The sequence below is a fragment of the Rhinolophus sinicus genome, linkage group LG06 (genome assembly GCF_036562045.2).
Source record: "Rhinolophus sinicus isolate RSC01 linkage group LG06, ASM3656204v1, whole genome shotgun sequence".
NCBI lineage: Eukaryota > Metazoa > Chordata > Mammalia > Chiroptera > Rhinolophidae > Rhinolophus > Rhinolophus sinicus.
In genome coordinates, this window is record NC_133756.1 from 72,317,665 (window position 1) to 72,333,523 (window position 15,859).

A 15,859-nucleotide genomic window follows, 5' to 3' on the forward strand; every position below is an offset into this window, starting at 1 on the left:
ACTTAGATTGCTTCTATACCTTGGCTATTTTAAAGAAAGCTGCAGTAAGCATAGGGATGCACATGTCTTTTCCCATTAGTGTTTTGGGATAAATATGCAGAAATGGAATTACTTGGTCCTAATTTTGTCTCTTGTTACAGGCTTTATTTTAAAATCTATCTTGGCTGGTATAAGTATTGCTACCCCAACTTTTTTTTTAATTCCATTTGCATGAACTATTTTTTCTCATCCCTTTACTTTCAGTCTCTGTGTGTCTTTTGATCTGAAGTGAGTCTCTTATAGGCAGCATATGTAACGGTCTTGTTTGCTTATCCATTCAGCCAGCTATGTCTTTTGATTGGAGCATTTAAATCATTTAAAGTAATTGTTGATAGATACGGAGTTATTGCTTTTCATTATTCATATTTTTTACCTCTTTTTTTCTTCTTCTTCTTAAAGAAGTTTCTTTAACATTTCTTGTAATACTGGTTTGGTGATAATGAACTCCTCTAGCTTTTTCATGTCTGGGAAGCTATTTATCTGTCCTTCAATTCTAAATAGCCTTTCTGGGTAGAGTAATTTTGGTTGTAGGAGGTGTGATCAAACAATATGGTGAACGTTTAAATTTAAAAAATGTATTATAGTAAAAGACACATTGCCATTAATCACCCTCAAAATACTCTCCCTCATTTTGAACACACTTATCCCATTGTTCTTGCCACTTTCTGAAGCAGTTCTGGAAGTCTTCTTTTGTGAGTGTTTTTAGTTGTGCTGTTGTGGCTGCCTCAATGTCCTGAATCATTTTGGCTTTGGGGAGGAGCCAGAAATCACACAGTGCCAGGTCTGGTGAATAAGGTGCCTGAGGATACACCATAATATTTTTATTTGACAGAAATTGCCATATACCAGAAGTGATGTGTGACACACAGCATTGTCATGATGGAGGATGATTTACAGCACACTTTAAAACACACCTTTTCTCAACCATAGCTCACACCTGACTGACTGCACCAAACAAGTTAAAACTTGTCACACACTGTCACTAAGGTTCTACGTGCCGCTTCCCATACTGAAGATCCCTGCCTTTCTGTTGGATGGCACTCGGCAACAACATTCACCGTATTTTGTGATCACAACAGAAAGGCTCCATGTCACACATCACTTCTGCCATGGCAATTTCTGTCAAATAAAAACATTATGGTGGGTCCTCATCCACCTTATTCACCAGATGTGGCACCATGCGACTTCTGGCTCTTTCCCAAGTCAGAATGACTTTTAAACCTTTGCAGTTCTTGGAATACTACAGTTCTTGGAAACAATTTAGTTGAAATTGTTTTTATGTATGTATGTTTACATTTCCTCTTCTGTAATGGTTTTCCCTTTGCTGACTTTCTTCTGTATACCTTATGATATTTTTAAATGATTTTTGTATTTTAATCTTTCTCAATCAGGCCATTTATCAACTTATTGGAATTCTTTACATATAAGGGAAGTTTACTAACATTTTCTGTTATTGCAACTGTTTCTCTAGTTTTTTATATACTTTTATTATATTTGAAAATGAATTTTTATATGTATATTAAACAAAATGCATTATTTTCTTTTTGATTTTTTTTATTTTTGTTTAGATAAAACTTCCTCATCTAGAGACCAAGTAAATATTCACCTTTATTTTATTCCAGGTTTCTTATGCTTTCCATTTCTAAATTCAGATTTTAAATTAATTTTCAGTTTGATATACAGAAAATTTACTTTCCTAAACAACCAATTTTCTCAGCTGAATTTAACAAACACTCCAGTCATCTCCTTTGATTTATACTACTTTCTTTCTCATATATTAATTTCACACATAGATATATGCATATCGTAACATCTATTTCTAGGCTATCCATTTTGACTCATTAATCTCTTTTTATACTAATTGTTTAAATCATAATCCAATCTAATATCTAATATCTTATAGGAAAAGTCCATAAACATCTCAAATTATAAGGAAAACATGTTAAAAAACATTTCTAACTGGCATTTCTAGACCTCAGTGGTCTTAAGAGGTGATTTCTGTCTCAGCAACAGGCATTTAAAACCCAACTGATATACTAGACTAGTCAGGGGGATGAATTCTTAAAGTATGTAAATGTCTAACCACTATGCTGAAATTAATATAAAATAATATTGAATTTCAAAATAAATAAATAAGTGTAAAAAATAATTTTAAAAATTGGCTAAGATATTTATTGTTACAATAGCCAAAACAGTTAAACCACTATTATAAAAGAATAAAAACAAAGGTAGCCTTTCTTTTTCAGGAGACTTGATAGCATCTGGTGGAGGGCCAAGTACATGCAAACGGTCAATGCCCTTTCACATATACTCCCATATTATTTTATTTTAAAATAAAAGTATCCTTTTATGCTTTTACCCAGACTTATTGACCTTAAACTTAGTGCTCAATTCTTTATGTGTTATCCACTTGGAAATGAATCTGTCATTTCCATTTAGGGGCTGTAGGCCTATACAGATTGCTGGTAGACCCATGGCATTCTGCCCCCAGAACCTGTCAAGGGCAGCAGTTTGAGGCATCAAAGTTTATAGATGCAAGGACTGAGGGAAGGTTGCAGCATACTTGTCATGTAATTCTTCTAGAAAGATAAAATGACTTTAGGAGGAAGGAATTATTGATACATGCTACAACAGGGGTGAATCTCAAAATAATTCACCCGAGTGAAAGAAGCCAGACCCCCCAAAAAAGTACATACTGTATGATCCTATTTACATAAAATTCTATAAAATGCAAACTAATTTACAATGACAAAAAATTCATGTTAATGGTTCACTGGCGGGGATGGGGAGATCAGAGAGAGGCTCAGGGAGGAGGAATTACAAAGAGGCACAAGAAACTTTTGGGGTGATAGATATGTTTATTATTTTGATTGTGAAATTGTGTACTGTAAATGTGTGCAGTTTATTGGGTGTTAGTACACATGTAAGTGTGTGTATTTACAGTTGAATGAAATCAGGCAAATGGTAGGCAAAAAGCAGAGAACAGATAGAGCAAGGTACAAGAAAATATTGGAGAGCAGACAAGACAAGGAATCTCCAAAATTCCATCAAAGCTATAATACAGCCCATAATGGGGATCAAGCTGGTTGGGCTGAGCTGCATTTTGTAAACCTTAATATGTATTTATAAATCCCCTGGGGATCTTATTAATATGCAGATTTTCATTTGGTAGGTCTGAGCTGGGGCCTGAGATTCAGCATTTCTGACAAACTCCCAGGTGGTGCTGATGGTGCTGGTCTTTCAACTGGTCTTTGAGTAGCAAGGGGTTAGAGACATTTTTCTCAACTTTGCTTGCTTATCAGATTGACTGGAAAGCTTAAAATTCATTAATTTCTAAAACATCTCTGATGCCTGGCTCTCACCCTCACCCTACCCCCCATCCCCCAGAGATTCTGATTTAGTTGATCTAGAGTTCAGCCCAGGAATGGGGAACTTTAAAATCTACCAGATGATTCTAATGGGTAGCAAAGGTTGATACTTCTGTTCCAGAGAGTCATAAAAGCCTTATCAGGGAATGAGGAGGAAAGAACCCTGAAAAAGTGATAGGGATGCAGGTATGACTTGGGCCAGAGAAATGTAATGAGCCATGTCCCCAGTTAGAAACAAAACTGACCCTGGTTCAAACATGCAAGTGTACCTGAGTGCAATTTATGCCTATGGCCCTGCCTGTGCTAAAGATGCTTTGGCTGCTTTCATACCTGCCCTGGGAATAAGTTCCAAACTGATTACTAAGTAGGGAGATGGGGAGCGTGGCCTTCCTAAGATTATAGTCGCAGGAAATAAGAGTCTTTGCAATGAAGGAAGCTGACTAGAGGGACTAGTTGGGCACAAACTTCCAAAAATATCCACAAGAATTGTTCATTGAATAGTCACAGGGATGTAAAGTACAGCATTGGGAATATAGTCAATAATATTGTAATAACTACATATGGTGTCAGATGGGTACTAGATTAATTGAAAGAGATCACTTCATAAATTATATAAATGTCTAACCACTATGCTGTACACCTGAGATTATATCAAGTAATATTGAACATCAACTGTCATTGAAAAATAAAAATTTAAAAATTCTTTTAAAAAAAAGAATTGTTCATTAAAATGAGGCAACCCCTAGCCTCCCTCTTCCTGTCAGTGATAGGCCACAAACCAGGCATGACAGATGATGCTGCAGTCTTCTAATATGCCCCAGACTTGTTTTAAAAAATCATTTGCAATTTGGCAGATTTTCTGTTAACATTAATAGGTTGAAAATTGTTTTTTGATCTGTGTTACAGATTTGTATCTGCATCACAGAATTCTGATTCTGAAACTACCGGTGCATCAGAATCCTAAAATCTTTAATAAGACATGTCGATTTAATTGTGCTGCTTAGAACTTAAAGAGACAGTTTGTCAGCATTTTGCTGACAAATGTCATCATTTACAGACTGATCTCGTTACTGGTTATGTTCACCATTGCTAAAGTCACATATTGGGAAATGAGTTATCTTTAGTGAGACAAAACACTTTTTTTTTTTCATTTAGTTGATTTAATTACAGTTTAGCACCAAAACAAACTTCAAATATACAAATCCAGTCTGGTTTGACAGTGGCCACTGTGTTTAAATTCTGGTGCAGAGGATGCTGTGTATCTGGATGATGACAAAGAAAAAGAAGAGTATGTCCTGAATGACATCGGAGTGATTTTTTACGGAGACTCCAATAACATCAGGAGTAGAAGCTGGAGCTATGGTCAGGTGAGCCATTTAAAATGTGTCATTGTCGAGGATATTTTTGCTTAATAGTTTTTGTCACATGTATCACTGCAAGGTGCCATATGTCAATATTAGACAAGCACAATTTTATGCTTTTCAGGATCTGAGACTCCAAGACAGGCAGCCCAAAAGTAGAGACTTAGAAAGGTAACTGCATAATTTATGAGCTGAAATCACATATCTTCCATTATTACAATGTTACAGAGATCACAGAGTCTATGGATAACATGGCACTGTGGCAAGAAATGCTTGGCATCTTAGTACAGTGAAATCTCATTAGCTCAGACAGTGCTCTGCAACCTGAAATGGACTGAGTTTTTCTTTCCTTATAAGGAAAGGCATTTCAATAATGGTGCAAAGGATACTGCAAGGTGTGTACCCAACTCAAAGAAATAATTTTTCTTAAGTGTTAGTATAAGATACTGCTATGTAATTAAAAAAGTCTTGCCATTTCAGCAAAGGAGGGCCCACTGGGCTTTTACCAAGAGATGTTTTATCTGCTGCAACCTCAAGTTACTGTCTGGATATAAAGTAGCAAATGATATTTTATGTAAGATATTCAATAATTTGAACTATTAGGTTGGTGCAAAAGTAATTGTGGTTTTTGGAATTATTTTTAACCTTTTAAACCGCAATTTCTTTTGCACCGACCTAATATTTCAGTTTGTTATCTTTAACAATAGAACAAATGGATGATATTTTACCATATTTCCGTAAATGAATGCATGTCCTATGATTCAGAAACAACTTTTCATTGGCAGCATGAGAGAAGGTGACCGTGTCCGTTGTCAGAGAGTTTTGGCTGAGAGGATTGAAATTATGCACCATTGTTCTGGTACACACCAGGGAGAGTTCACATAACCTGCCTTACCAGGTCGCATGATACTTTCTTGGCTTCTTGATGCCTTGTTTTGCCTTCCACAGAGGCTCTCCTTGCACCTGTCACCCCTGCTCCAGCCTGACCAATGGGACCTGTGTCATCTCTAGCTCTTATCTTGTCCACCTGGCTTTGTGTCCTGCTCCTGAACCCTGACTCCTGAGAATCACGTGCCTGGTGCTCAGTCTTGCCCACCTGCATTTATGACATTCTGTCAAGCTAATGACCTATGTCCTCTTCCCCTGTTTTGGATCCCTGCGTGGCTCCCTGATTATAAGCCCGCCCCTTTCTGAGTGACATACAACCCTTGACCATTGCCTATTATCTGGTGCCCTTGTTTTGGGTCCCTGATTCCTAACCATTAGGTGTGATTCTCTTTATGTTCTTAATGTGACAATATATAAACAGCTAAGGAAAAAGTCATCAAGGTAGGTAGCAAGGAGGACTGGGAAATGGTCCCAAGCATGATCAAGGGGACTCCTCAACCACAACGCCTTTGGTAGACACCCTTGAGCACAGCCACTGTCTGTCTCTACTCTCATTTGGAGTCCATTAATTTGGAGCCTTCAGCATATAGCACCAGCTAAGCCAATAGTTTGCAGTGATGCAGAGAAGCAACTAGTTCTATGACTATTTCTTTCAACTCTCCAGTTCGCTGCTGTAATGTCCGAGACGCAGCTGAGAGATGCTGCTTAATAAGAACCAGGGTAATGAGTCCTTTACAGACGAGAAGAGCTAGTGCAATGACCCATTACTGCATCCATCACAGCAGTTTACGGTACACACAGAGTTGGTATTCTAACTGGCTTTAATAAAGAATTACATGGTAACTAGGCATTAAGATTGTGGTTTCTGTCACAAGTACTTATGGGGATAATTGCAAGATTTCTGTATTCAGGAAAATCTCCAGTACAGCGAGTTACAGTATAAGTGAAATCTTCCCATTTTGCCATTTTATTACTATTTTGTGTTTATTCCTTTTTTGGAAAATGCTGATGTTGCAAATGGCTAGCAGATCTATCTAAGGAAATTGAACTGACTTTTAGGCTGTTCCCTTCATAATATAATCTAATTTCTCCTGCCCTCTCTTTGACTCTGGAGTCCACCTTGTCTCAGAAGGGGGAAAAACCTTATACAGACATCTACTTCTGGTGCGAGTCATATAAGCCTGATGTACCTTCCTGTGATATACCTGAGAGCCATTTATTTTCCAGACGTACAAGGACTTTTGTTACTAGCGAGGTCTCAAGACTTTGGCCTGACTTTCATAAAGCATTAATTTCTTTGCCTTAGGCACTGGAATTGCTGTGTTGGAGAGATCCTCTAAATTAACTTGTACAATTTTCTGAAGAACTTCCAGTCAGTTTATGATCCTTAAGTATATTGGTTCTCTAGCAGTTCTGTTTATATTTCTAGCTTGCTTTTAAGTTCTTACTTATTTTACTGAGAAATAAAAGAGGATGTTTCCTTCATTCCACTTTAATATTTCATACTAAAGATTATGAGCGTTTATGATATATGAAATACACATGTCTAAACATTAGGTTGTGATTTCATTTTATTTTCCACCAGAGTATCTTGTTTGTGCAGTGGACATTAAGTAGTTTTTCATTTATTCCCCCAAATAGTTTGAGGATGGCATCCTGGACGCCTGCCTGTATATGATGGATAGAGCACAAATGGACCTTTCAGGAAGAGGGAATCCCATCAAAGTCAGCCGTGTTGGCTCTGCAATGGTAAGCAACAACTACAGATTATGAAAATCAAGTACACGTCATTTGCCTCAGTGTACATGCCAGTCCGTTAAGAGCTGTTGAAACTGCGACTTAAACTTAGTTAACTTTTATTTCGAATAGCCTGGAATTCCTCTAACTTGTCATGTGCTACGAAACAAAATTCTTTTCTAGTACTCTATGTTTCTTTGGCTTCAGGTAGATGGCATGATACTGTAGACCAGTTATTCTTAAGAATCTCTTGCCTAGGGACTGAGGAGCGGCCATGAAAATATCAGTGACTATAATCAATCAAACAAACAAGCTTCAAGGAGCAGCAAAAACAAATACGCAAGACACAGCTTTTCTCCATTTTCAAACCCACAGTAAGAGTAAAGAAATAAATGACTCTATCTAACCCTAACTTCTATTACAATACTACCTCCCCATAAGGCTTTATAGTTTATGAAATGGGGTTGATTCTTCACAGTAATTGCATGAGATAAATAGGGTGGGTATTACTCATGCCATTTTACATGTTAGGAAATGGTGTGATGACAGGTTGTAATGACGAGCAGGGGAAAGGAGGAGGAGGGACACACGCTAGAATGGGGCTGATGAATTTATTTAATATCTAATCAATTTATTTAGCAATAAGCAATAGCAAAAGACAAAGGCAATTAATAGAATATGTTAGTGTCAGAAAGTAAAGGTGGTTAAGACTAAACTATATACATTGATAACTATGTCATGTCAGAGGAGTACACATACATACAAGTTTAAGAGCTCCCAACACATGTTTACTATTGATCAAAAATCACTTGGCTAAATACACAAATAACATCAGTAAGGAGTATCCCAAAGCAGTAATAAGCCTATAGGATAGTAACTATTACAGTAGATGTTAAAAGCTCACCAAATGTGGGGAGAACAGCACTGGAAAAGTCATAAATCAAAACCTTGCCAGGTCTGTAGCTGAGAGAAACTCAGGCGTCTCCCACAGCACTGCTTGCTAGTTCCCAAGATGCTGCTGCTGCTGCTGTTGTTGTTAGAAGTCAAGGCGTCTTCTGATGCTATAAGCTGCAAGCTGCATATAAGTTTTCAAGGTGTTAACAATCTGAAGAATGTTGCCGCTGTTGTCATTGTTGTTAGAAGTTAGGACGTCTTCTGATGCTGTAAGCTGCAAGCTACACACAAGTTTTCTAGATGCTAACAAGTTCTCTAGAAGGCTAACCGTGGGGAACAACACTGGAGAGGTCGGAACCAGCCAGACCTCACCAGGTTCACGGCTGGAAGTCAGGACATCCCCTGGTGTCATAAGCTGCATGTTGCTGGAGGTCTTCAAAATGTTAGAATGATGAAAAATCACCAATGACAAATGACCAAATGATGAAATAATAATTACACTGTCAACTGAGGTCTGACTTGTATATTTCCTCAGATGTACCTTAGAGTCAAGTTTCTTTGTTCCTGCTTCCCCCTCCAGGAATAGCCAGTTCCAGGAGGGTCCAGCACTTACTGATATGAATGCTGCCCATCCGGCCGAAAGGCCAGTTCATCCAGATAAGTAACAAAGCCTGGCAATGTTCCTGCCATGTCATCCTGATATAACTTAGCTACTTCCTCACTTCATCTGTGATATGGGTGAAACAGACAGAAAGCAACATCATCTCGTATCTCCCCTACTTGGAAGGATGAGACCAAAGGGGGAATTCCTCAACCTCTGAGCATAGAAATTTTTTAACCCTAAGCTACCTATCACCTCAAAGTACAGACAGAACAATAGCTTCATCTCACATCTCCCCTGGCAGGGAAAATGAGACCAAAGGGGGAATTTACTCAACCCCTGATCACAGCACAGAAGTCACCTCACATGCAGGAACAGATAAAAGGTAATAGACAAAAGCTCACATCAACCAATCAAGGTAAATTTTCCTCAACATCACCCTACACAGGTTGTCAGTGACAAAGCTTCCCCTAGAACCCAGATCTGCTGTCTCCAAATCTAGACATTTTCTACCTTCCATTCTGCTCGCTGTAGGAAATCTTGAAACATCTTAGATCCTGCAATGGAATAACTTCCTGTGCGAAGAGACAGAATGCCCATGAGTGGGAAGATTAGGGGTCAGGTGTGGGAGGTGAATTAAATGTGATGCCAGGTCCTGTGCAGTCCTGGCCTATACTGACATACATAGCACATAGATCCTGCCCTTGCTGCATACAAGCAGTTCATGAGCAAAATATTCCTGAAGATACATTAAGTTAGGTACTATTTCATTCCGTCAAAGACTGAGCAAAATACAAATCCTTATGTTACCTATTTCCTTAAATTTTCTTTAAAAATTCTCTCTATGGAAGAATTTTGTCTTAGAGTTTGGTTTGAATTAAATAAAAACAATGTTGTCCCATCAATCAACATTAGACTGAGAATGATATGAAATGTAATTTCTAGTTAGCTCTTCAGAAAGATTATTTTTATTTTGTTAATAACTAAGCTACATGTGAATTTATGAAATAGTGGAGCTTAAAAAGAGGGGGTAAAAACTAACATTTAAAGGCAGTTTTGTTTTCTGTTGTTAATTTACATTGCATAATGAAAAAACAATGAATTCTAAACAATTGAGGCATTTCTTTATGATAACAGTTTACAACAACATGTATTAGACGCAGTCGATCACTATTTTTCCTGTTTCACAGACAAGATTCCCCTTTTTCTTCTCCTCTGAAGTCACCGTGACAGGTTTGCAGTGAGAAAGGAAATGCTAGCTAGCGGTGGTTGAGTATAAGTTAATTCCTTCTCATGCATTCTAAAATGGCATGCTCATCAGCCTAAGCTTACTCGCACATTGTGTGTATTTTTCCTAATCTAGAAATCACTGCCTAACACAAGCTAATGCAAGAGGGAAGTCGACATGAAGCAGCTAACCCAATACTTTCTGTAGTCATTTGGCCAAGTGGAAGCTGTTCAATCTTGAATTAAGCACATAATCCTAATGCAAATTGCCTTGAAATTTTATTAATCAAAAAAAGCCTATGAAGTTCTAACTTTGAAAATCTATAACCCAATTACAAGAATTAGAACTATACAGAATCTGTTTAGGGAGTTGTTTGATTTGGTTTGATTGCTGGAGGGGGAGCCCTTGGGTGTTAGGGGACAGAGGCCCCACCCTGGGCAGTTTCAGGACAATATGTCTATTTTTACCACTGCCATTATTTACATACACAAAATACATGTTTGATAGTTTTCAAAACCCTTTCACAACTACTATCTCGTTTAATCCTTAAAAGAGCTCTGTGAATGTTTCCAGAATCCATTCAGTTATAATAATTTTAGAAACTAAAATATTGAGCTTGCAAAAATCAATAAAAAAAGATGACACTTAAAAAAATAAAATCGACTGTTTTCTGATCATTCAGGCAGTTCCTCTCCTGTTCACAAATTGCAGAAGTCTACCATGAAATTGCTGAGTGAAGCTAAGCAGAGATTGATAGGAAAGAAAACAAAACAAAACAAAAAAACTCTCAACTTCTCAATTAAAGGTTTGCCTTGAGATATTAGAAGATGTATTTAGAAAGCCCAGAAAATGTTGCAAAGTTGCAAGTCTAGCCAGAAGCCTGATTCCGAGGCAGATGGGCCGGTGTGTGCTCTCAGGGGGCTGGCCCCGTCTACCGGAAGAACAGAAGCCATTACAGGTTGTTTGGGGAGCTCTCAAACATCTCCCCAGCCTGATCACTGAGGCTGGGAAGTCCTTTCACGGGATACGCGTACTGAAACAAATACATTGTGACACATACATTTTCTGATTTCAATTCATGCCGGGATGAAAGTGATGGGAGGTAGAAATCTCCTGGGATCAATTGTTGCCAGGAAGGAGTAGGGATGAGCATCCTGGCCCTGGCTGGGCACCTGGGGAGGGTAGAGTGGGGACAAGAGGCAGGAGCCAATTTGAAGCCCCAGAGACAAATAGGCTTACAGTGATCACAGCAAAGTCTAGCCCTGAAGGTTGGCAAGGAATTTGCAGGGAGTAGTTGGGTGCACGATACTAAATGAGCACAGAGAGTAACTCAAGTTGTACAAACTGTCTAATGATAATAACAACAATATAAATATGGACTTAAGTGCATAATCCCCAGATAAAAATCGCCATTGTCCAGTGTCTATGACCTTGGGTGATTTCTTATTGTGAGGCTGTCCTGTGCACAGGAAGATGTGTAGCAGCATCCCTGGCTTTCACCCAAGAGATGCCAGCAGCATCTTCCCCCCACCAGCAGCGACAATCAAGAATGTCTTCAGTTATTACCAAATGTCCCCCAAGGATAAAAATCGCCCCCAATGAGGACCACAGCAGTAAACCCTTCTGTGGGTCAGTTTCCCTGCCTATGCAATAGGCATAACCCTCTCTTCTTACCTGCTTGAAGGATCTGTCTTCTTTCCTCATTCAAAACCTGCTGGTTTTCATTCCTCAACCGAAGAGAAAGGGGAGGCAACATGGTATGGGAAGGGCCTGGCCCTTCTCAGATCAGACCTCTGGGTTCTGACTCCACCATAACTTACTATGTGACCCAGGGCAAGTCACTCAGCTTCCCCAGGCCTCACTTCATCTTCAAAATGAAATTTTGTCCCTGTACTCAAACTGCATTTGTTATTCCCAGTAGCAGTAAGAATATTCTTTTATTTTTCAAAATGATGCTCTTCTTTCTTCTATTTTTCCTTTTATAAATTCAGTATCTTATTAGTTCTTATTTTACGCTGCTATTACTTCACTTTGATGTGAAAATGGAAAAAGTTTTTGACAATCTGAACAGCCTTGGGCTATTGTATTCTCCCACCAGAACCTCTAAAAATCCTGTAATTTCATTGTCTGGGGATTGGGCCTGAGATGTTATCACCTTACGTAAGCTACCTTTTATTTAGGCTACTAAATACTGAGTGGTACATTTTACCAAAACTACACAGATTGATGTAAGAGAGGAAATTTTTAAAAAGAGAAAATTATAAAAATGAAGAAACTTATCCAAAGTTATACTGTCTCTCCTTCAAATTACATTGCTTGATTCCTGTTTTCTTTCTACCTCATATCTGGTGTGACGTACCCACCAGGACAATTGCCAGGAAATGTGCCAGGAAAATTTTAGAAAGATGTTTTGTGCCATCTGAAAAGTTATTTTGCTCACAGGGCATTAATAAAGCATTTCATCGCTGGCTCTGGATAACTGTGAAGAAACTAGACATGGGCTCTGAGCCTTAGTCAGACTATCAAAACAGTTGTGTGATATCATGTTGTGACAAGTGCAGCACGGTCTTGGGGCAAGGGGGAGACAGTGACAATTGCCTGGCATTCCTGCTGAGTGGTTACCTGTCTATGTCTGTTTCTACCCCCATGATTGATTGAATCTGGCAGCAACTGTGGGCAGAGAAGCTCTCTAGGGAGGTGCAGTGCTGCTCAATGGCCACTGTTGTTTATCATAAGTTTATCTGCGTACTAAGCAGATGCCACTTGCTTATTCACTGTGAAACCCCTAACCTCACCTCCGTGCAAGTTTGCTCCTTTGGGTTGAGACTTTATCAATAGAAGATCTATGTTGAAATGCGCGGAGAACCAGTGCATGCGATCTGGACGCCTACCCAGGGGTCTTCTAGGTGAAGAAGCAAAGGCCCTTGGAAATGATGTCACTCAAGGTCACACAGCAAATAAGTATCTGAGCTGGAACTAGATATTGTCCTTACTCTCAGATCATATTACCTTAGAGGGCCATTACCAACACATTAGTATCAACAACACAATTACTATATCAAATCAAGTAGCTGCTTCCTAGAAAAAAAGGACCAAGGGAATGGGGTCCAGAAACAGGTGAATTTTGAAATAAGGAAATACATGAAGAAAGATGTAAATCAGAGAATTGTAAATGGCCAGAGGCATTGGGCCCCTGGGTAAAGAGTTCCCAAAGAGTATTAGGTAGCAAATATTGTTTGATGGTGGTATTGGTGGGTGTGGTGGTGGTGATGATGGTAAAGGTGATGATGATAATAATGATGATGGTGGTGGTGGTGGTGGTGGTGGTGGTGATAGTGGTACTGGTTGCTGTAATGATGCTTATGGTGGTAAAACACTCAATATTAACTCATTCATTCAACAAATATTTATTGAGAAACTATTAGTTTAGGTACTGGGGTACAACTCAAAACAAAACATAGTTTATGCCTTCACAGAGCTTAGAATCTAATAGACAAGACAGACTGGTAAGTAGAAATTTTCAACACAGTATGGACAATTCTCTGATGAAATAAACATATGGGAAAGCAAATCTCTCAAGCTTTGCTCAGAGTTCTCCCAGGACTGAACACTGGCCTAGCAAGTGTTGGGATATTGGTAGAAGAATGACTGATGAGGGCCCATAGCGATAATAAACCATGTTATTATTCATGGAAACCCTTTCTCTATGGTGGAAATTATACCTAAATAGCCAGTCACCAAAAGCACTGCAAGAAAATGTAGACCAGGGTAATCTGCTCCTCCAGGGGCTTATTAGATTCAATTACAATAATTTTTAAAAAGATAACATTTTGGAAGGAGGGAGGGGGAATGTCAATATGCTTATATATTTTTAAAATTCCAGTCTTTATACTGTTTCCACTTTGGACTTTCCTGCTTCCCTTGAGGTCTACACTTTTATTTTTAACCCGGTCTTTCTCTAATATCGAACCACAATGCCATCATTAATCCCCATTAATACCCTGTTCTGACTGTGCCGTTTGGGCACTAACTTAAGATTGAACTTTTTTTTAACCAATCAATATTCAGTGTACTCTTTAATGTTATGAAAAAAAAAAAGTCTTGAACTCCAGCTAGTAAGTCAAACCGACCAGAACGGGAGGTAGGTCTGGAGTTTCCTAAGGCCGAACACAAGATGAACGACCAGAGCCCTCTGAGATAAAATGGTCTTCAGGGCTACTGACCCCTAAGCATATGCGATTTCATAGGTAAACTGAAAATAAAGTTATTTCTCACTTTGTCCATCTTTTCTCCCCTTCTCATTGTCCCAGGATTTTAAAAGTTATTTTTTTCTTTCCATGTATGAAAAGACAGTAATGACATCACTTCTTTGAAATCTTGCCAGGCAATTCCACAGCCGACTTAGTACAAAACCATGTTTTTATTTTCCTCCCGTTATTTACTTGGGTATCTTATGGGGAGCCCCTCACATCTAGCAAACTTCTCTATGCAACAAACTATTATGACTACTTAGATTACATTTAAAAATTCACCTGGGTTAAAAATTCCACCCCCTCAGTCATTCCAAATGAACGTTAGAGTCAGAAGGAAATACACATAGTCTCTTCTCTCATCACACGGACAACAACAGCACAGCTCCTTGACAGGTTAAATTTTAAAAAATGAAATAAAAATTTCAGAAGCACTATCTAGCTGCTTCTTTGGTTTATAAGCAGCTAACATGCCCTTTCTTGGACTGAACTGTCATGGAGAAATCTGACAACCCAGCTGTTCAGAGGCCATTGTTCCCAATCGTTTCACCACTGAGAAGCTTTTCCAAATTTCCCCATATGGATCTTATTGTTGAAAAAAACTGAACCTATCAGAAAAGCATGATTATGTAGTAATAACTTGTTTCCCCATTCTGTGTCAAAGATTTATGTAATTGCCAGTCAGAGCTTCTGTTGGTGGTGGCAGTGGTGAGCATGACTCCCAGATAATCGGTGACAGCATGCCGAATGTGACCCACTGCCACCTTTGTCAAAGTGAAGGTACAACGTCCATTTGGTGTTTTGGAAGAGTGGCAATGACTCACACACCTGCATTCCAAACTCTGCCGGGGACTAGGAGCTAAGCTTTCCAAGCTGGTGACCACTGCCAGATGTAGACTCCAAGACGGATTTGAGTCTCCATCCAGAGTTTCTGGGTCTCTAGCCCTATCAGTTTTCTTAATTTAAATTGCTTTTTTGTTTTTCCTCTCCATGATTCATGCCCACAGAAAAAGCTAGAAGCCTCTGATGTTCTTTATAACCTTTCCAATGGTCACAAATCTCAATCAGTAGGGGCTGCTCATGATGGCAATTTTAGAGAATCTATTGGTTAAGATTAATGAAAAATGTTACTGTAGTCCAACAGGAAAATACTAAAATCCCAATTCTAAGAAGATTTTTTTAAACCCTTCATGTTGGAGTTTCAAGCTATCCTGAAGCATGCAAGGTATTTCTACAGTTCAGGAAGGAGCAAGGAAATCCAATGACAAATGGGAGGTACAGAGTCAGGACAATCGCTAGTACCTTTCAAACTAAAAGTGACACCATAAAGTCACCTTACAATACGGAGTTTCCTTTCTGTTTCTTGAAGAATTTTAAACAATTAGCAAATATATTGGAAACCAGTGGGAAAATAGAATTTACCTAACAGATATTGTATTCACAGCCACTTTTGAAAAATTATATCCTTTCCATAAATAATCAATGTGCAGATG

General features: G+C 38.6%; 1 protein-coding gene across 1 annotated transcript in view; it reads left to right on the plus strand.

Moving 5' to 3' along the window:
- Positions 1–15,859, plus strand: part of F13A1 (coagulation factor XIII A chain) — a 177,563-nt gene that overhangs the window by 74,302 nt on the left and 87,402 nt on the right. The window contains exons 5-6 of the mRNA XM_019710859.2: positions 4,656–4,774; positions 7,298–7,405. Coding sequence (XP_019566418.2) covers positions 4,656–4,774; positions 7,298–7,405 — 227 coding nt within the window. The remainder of the gene's footprint in view (positions 1–4,655; positions 4,775–7,297; positions 7,406–15,859) is intronic.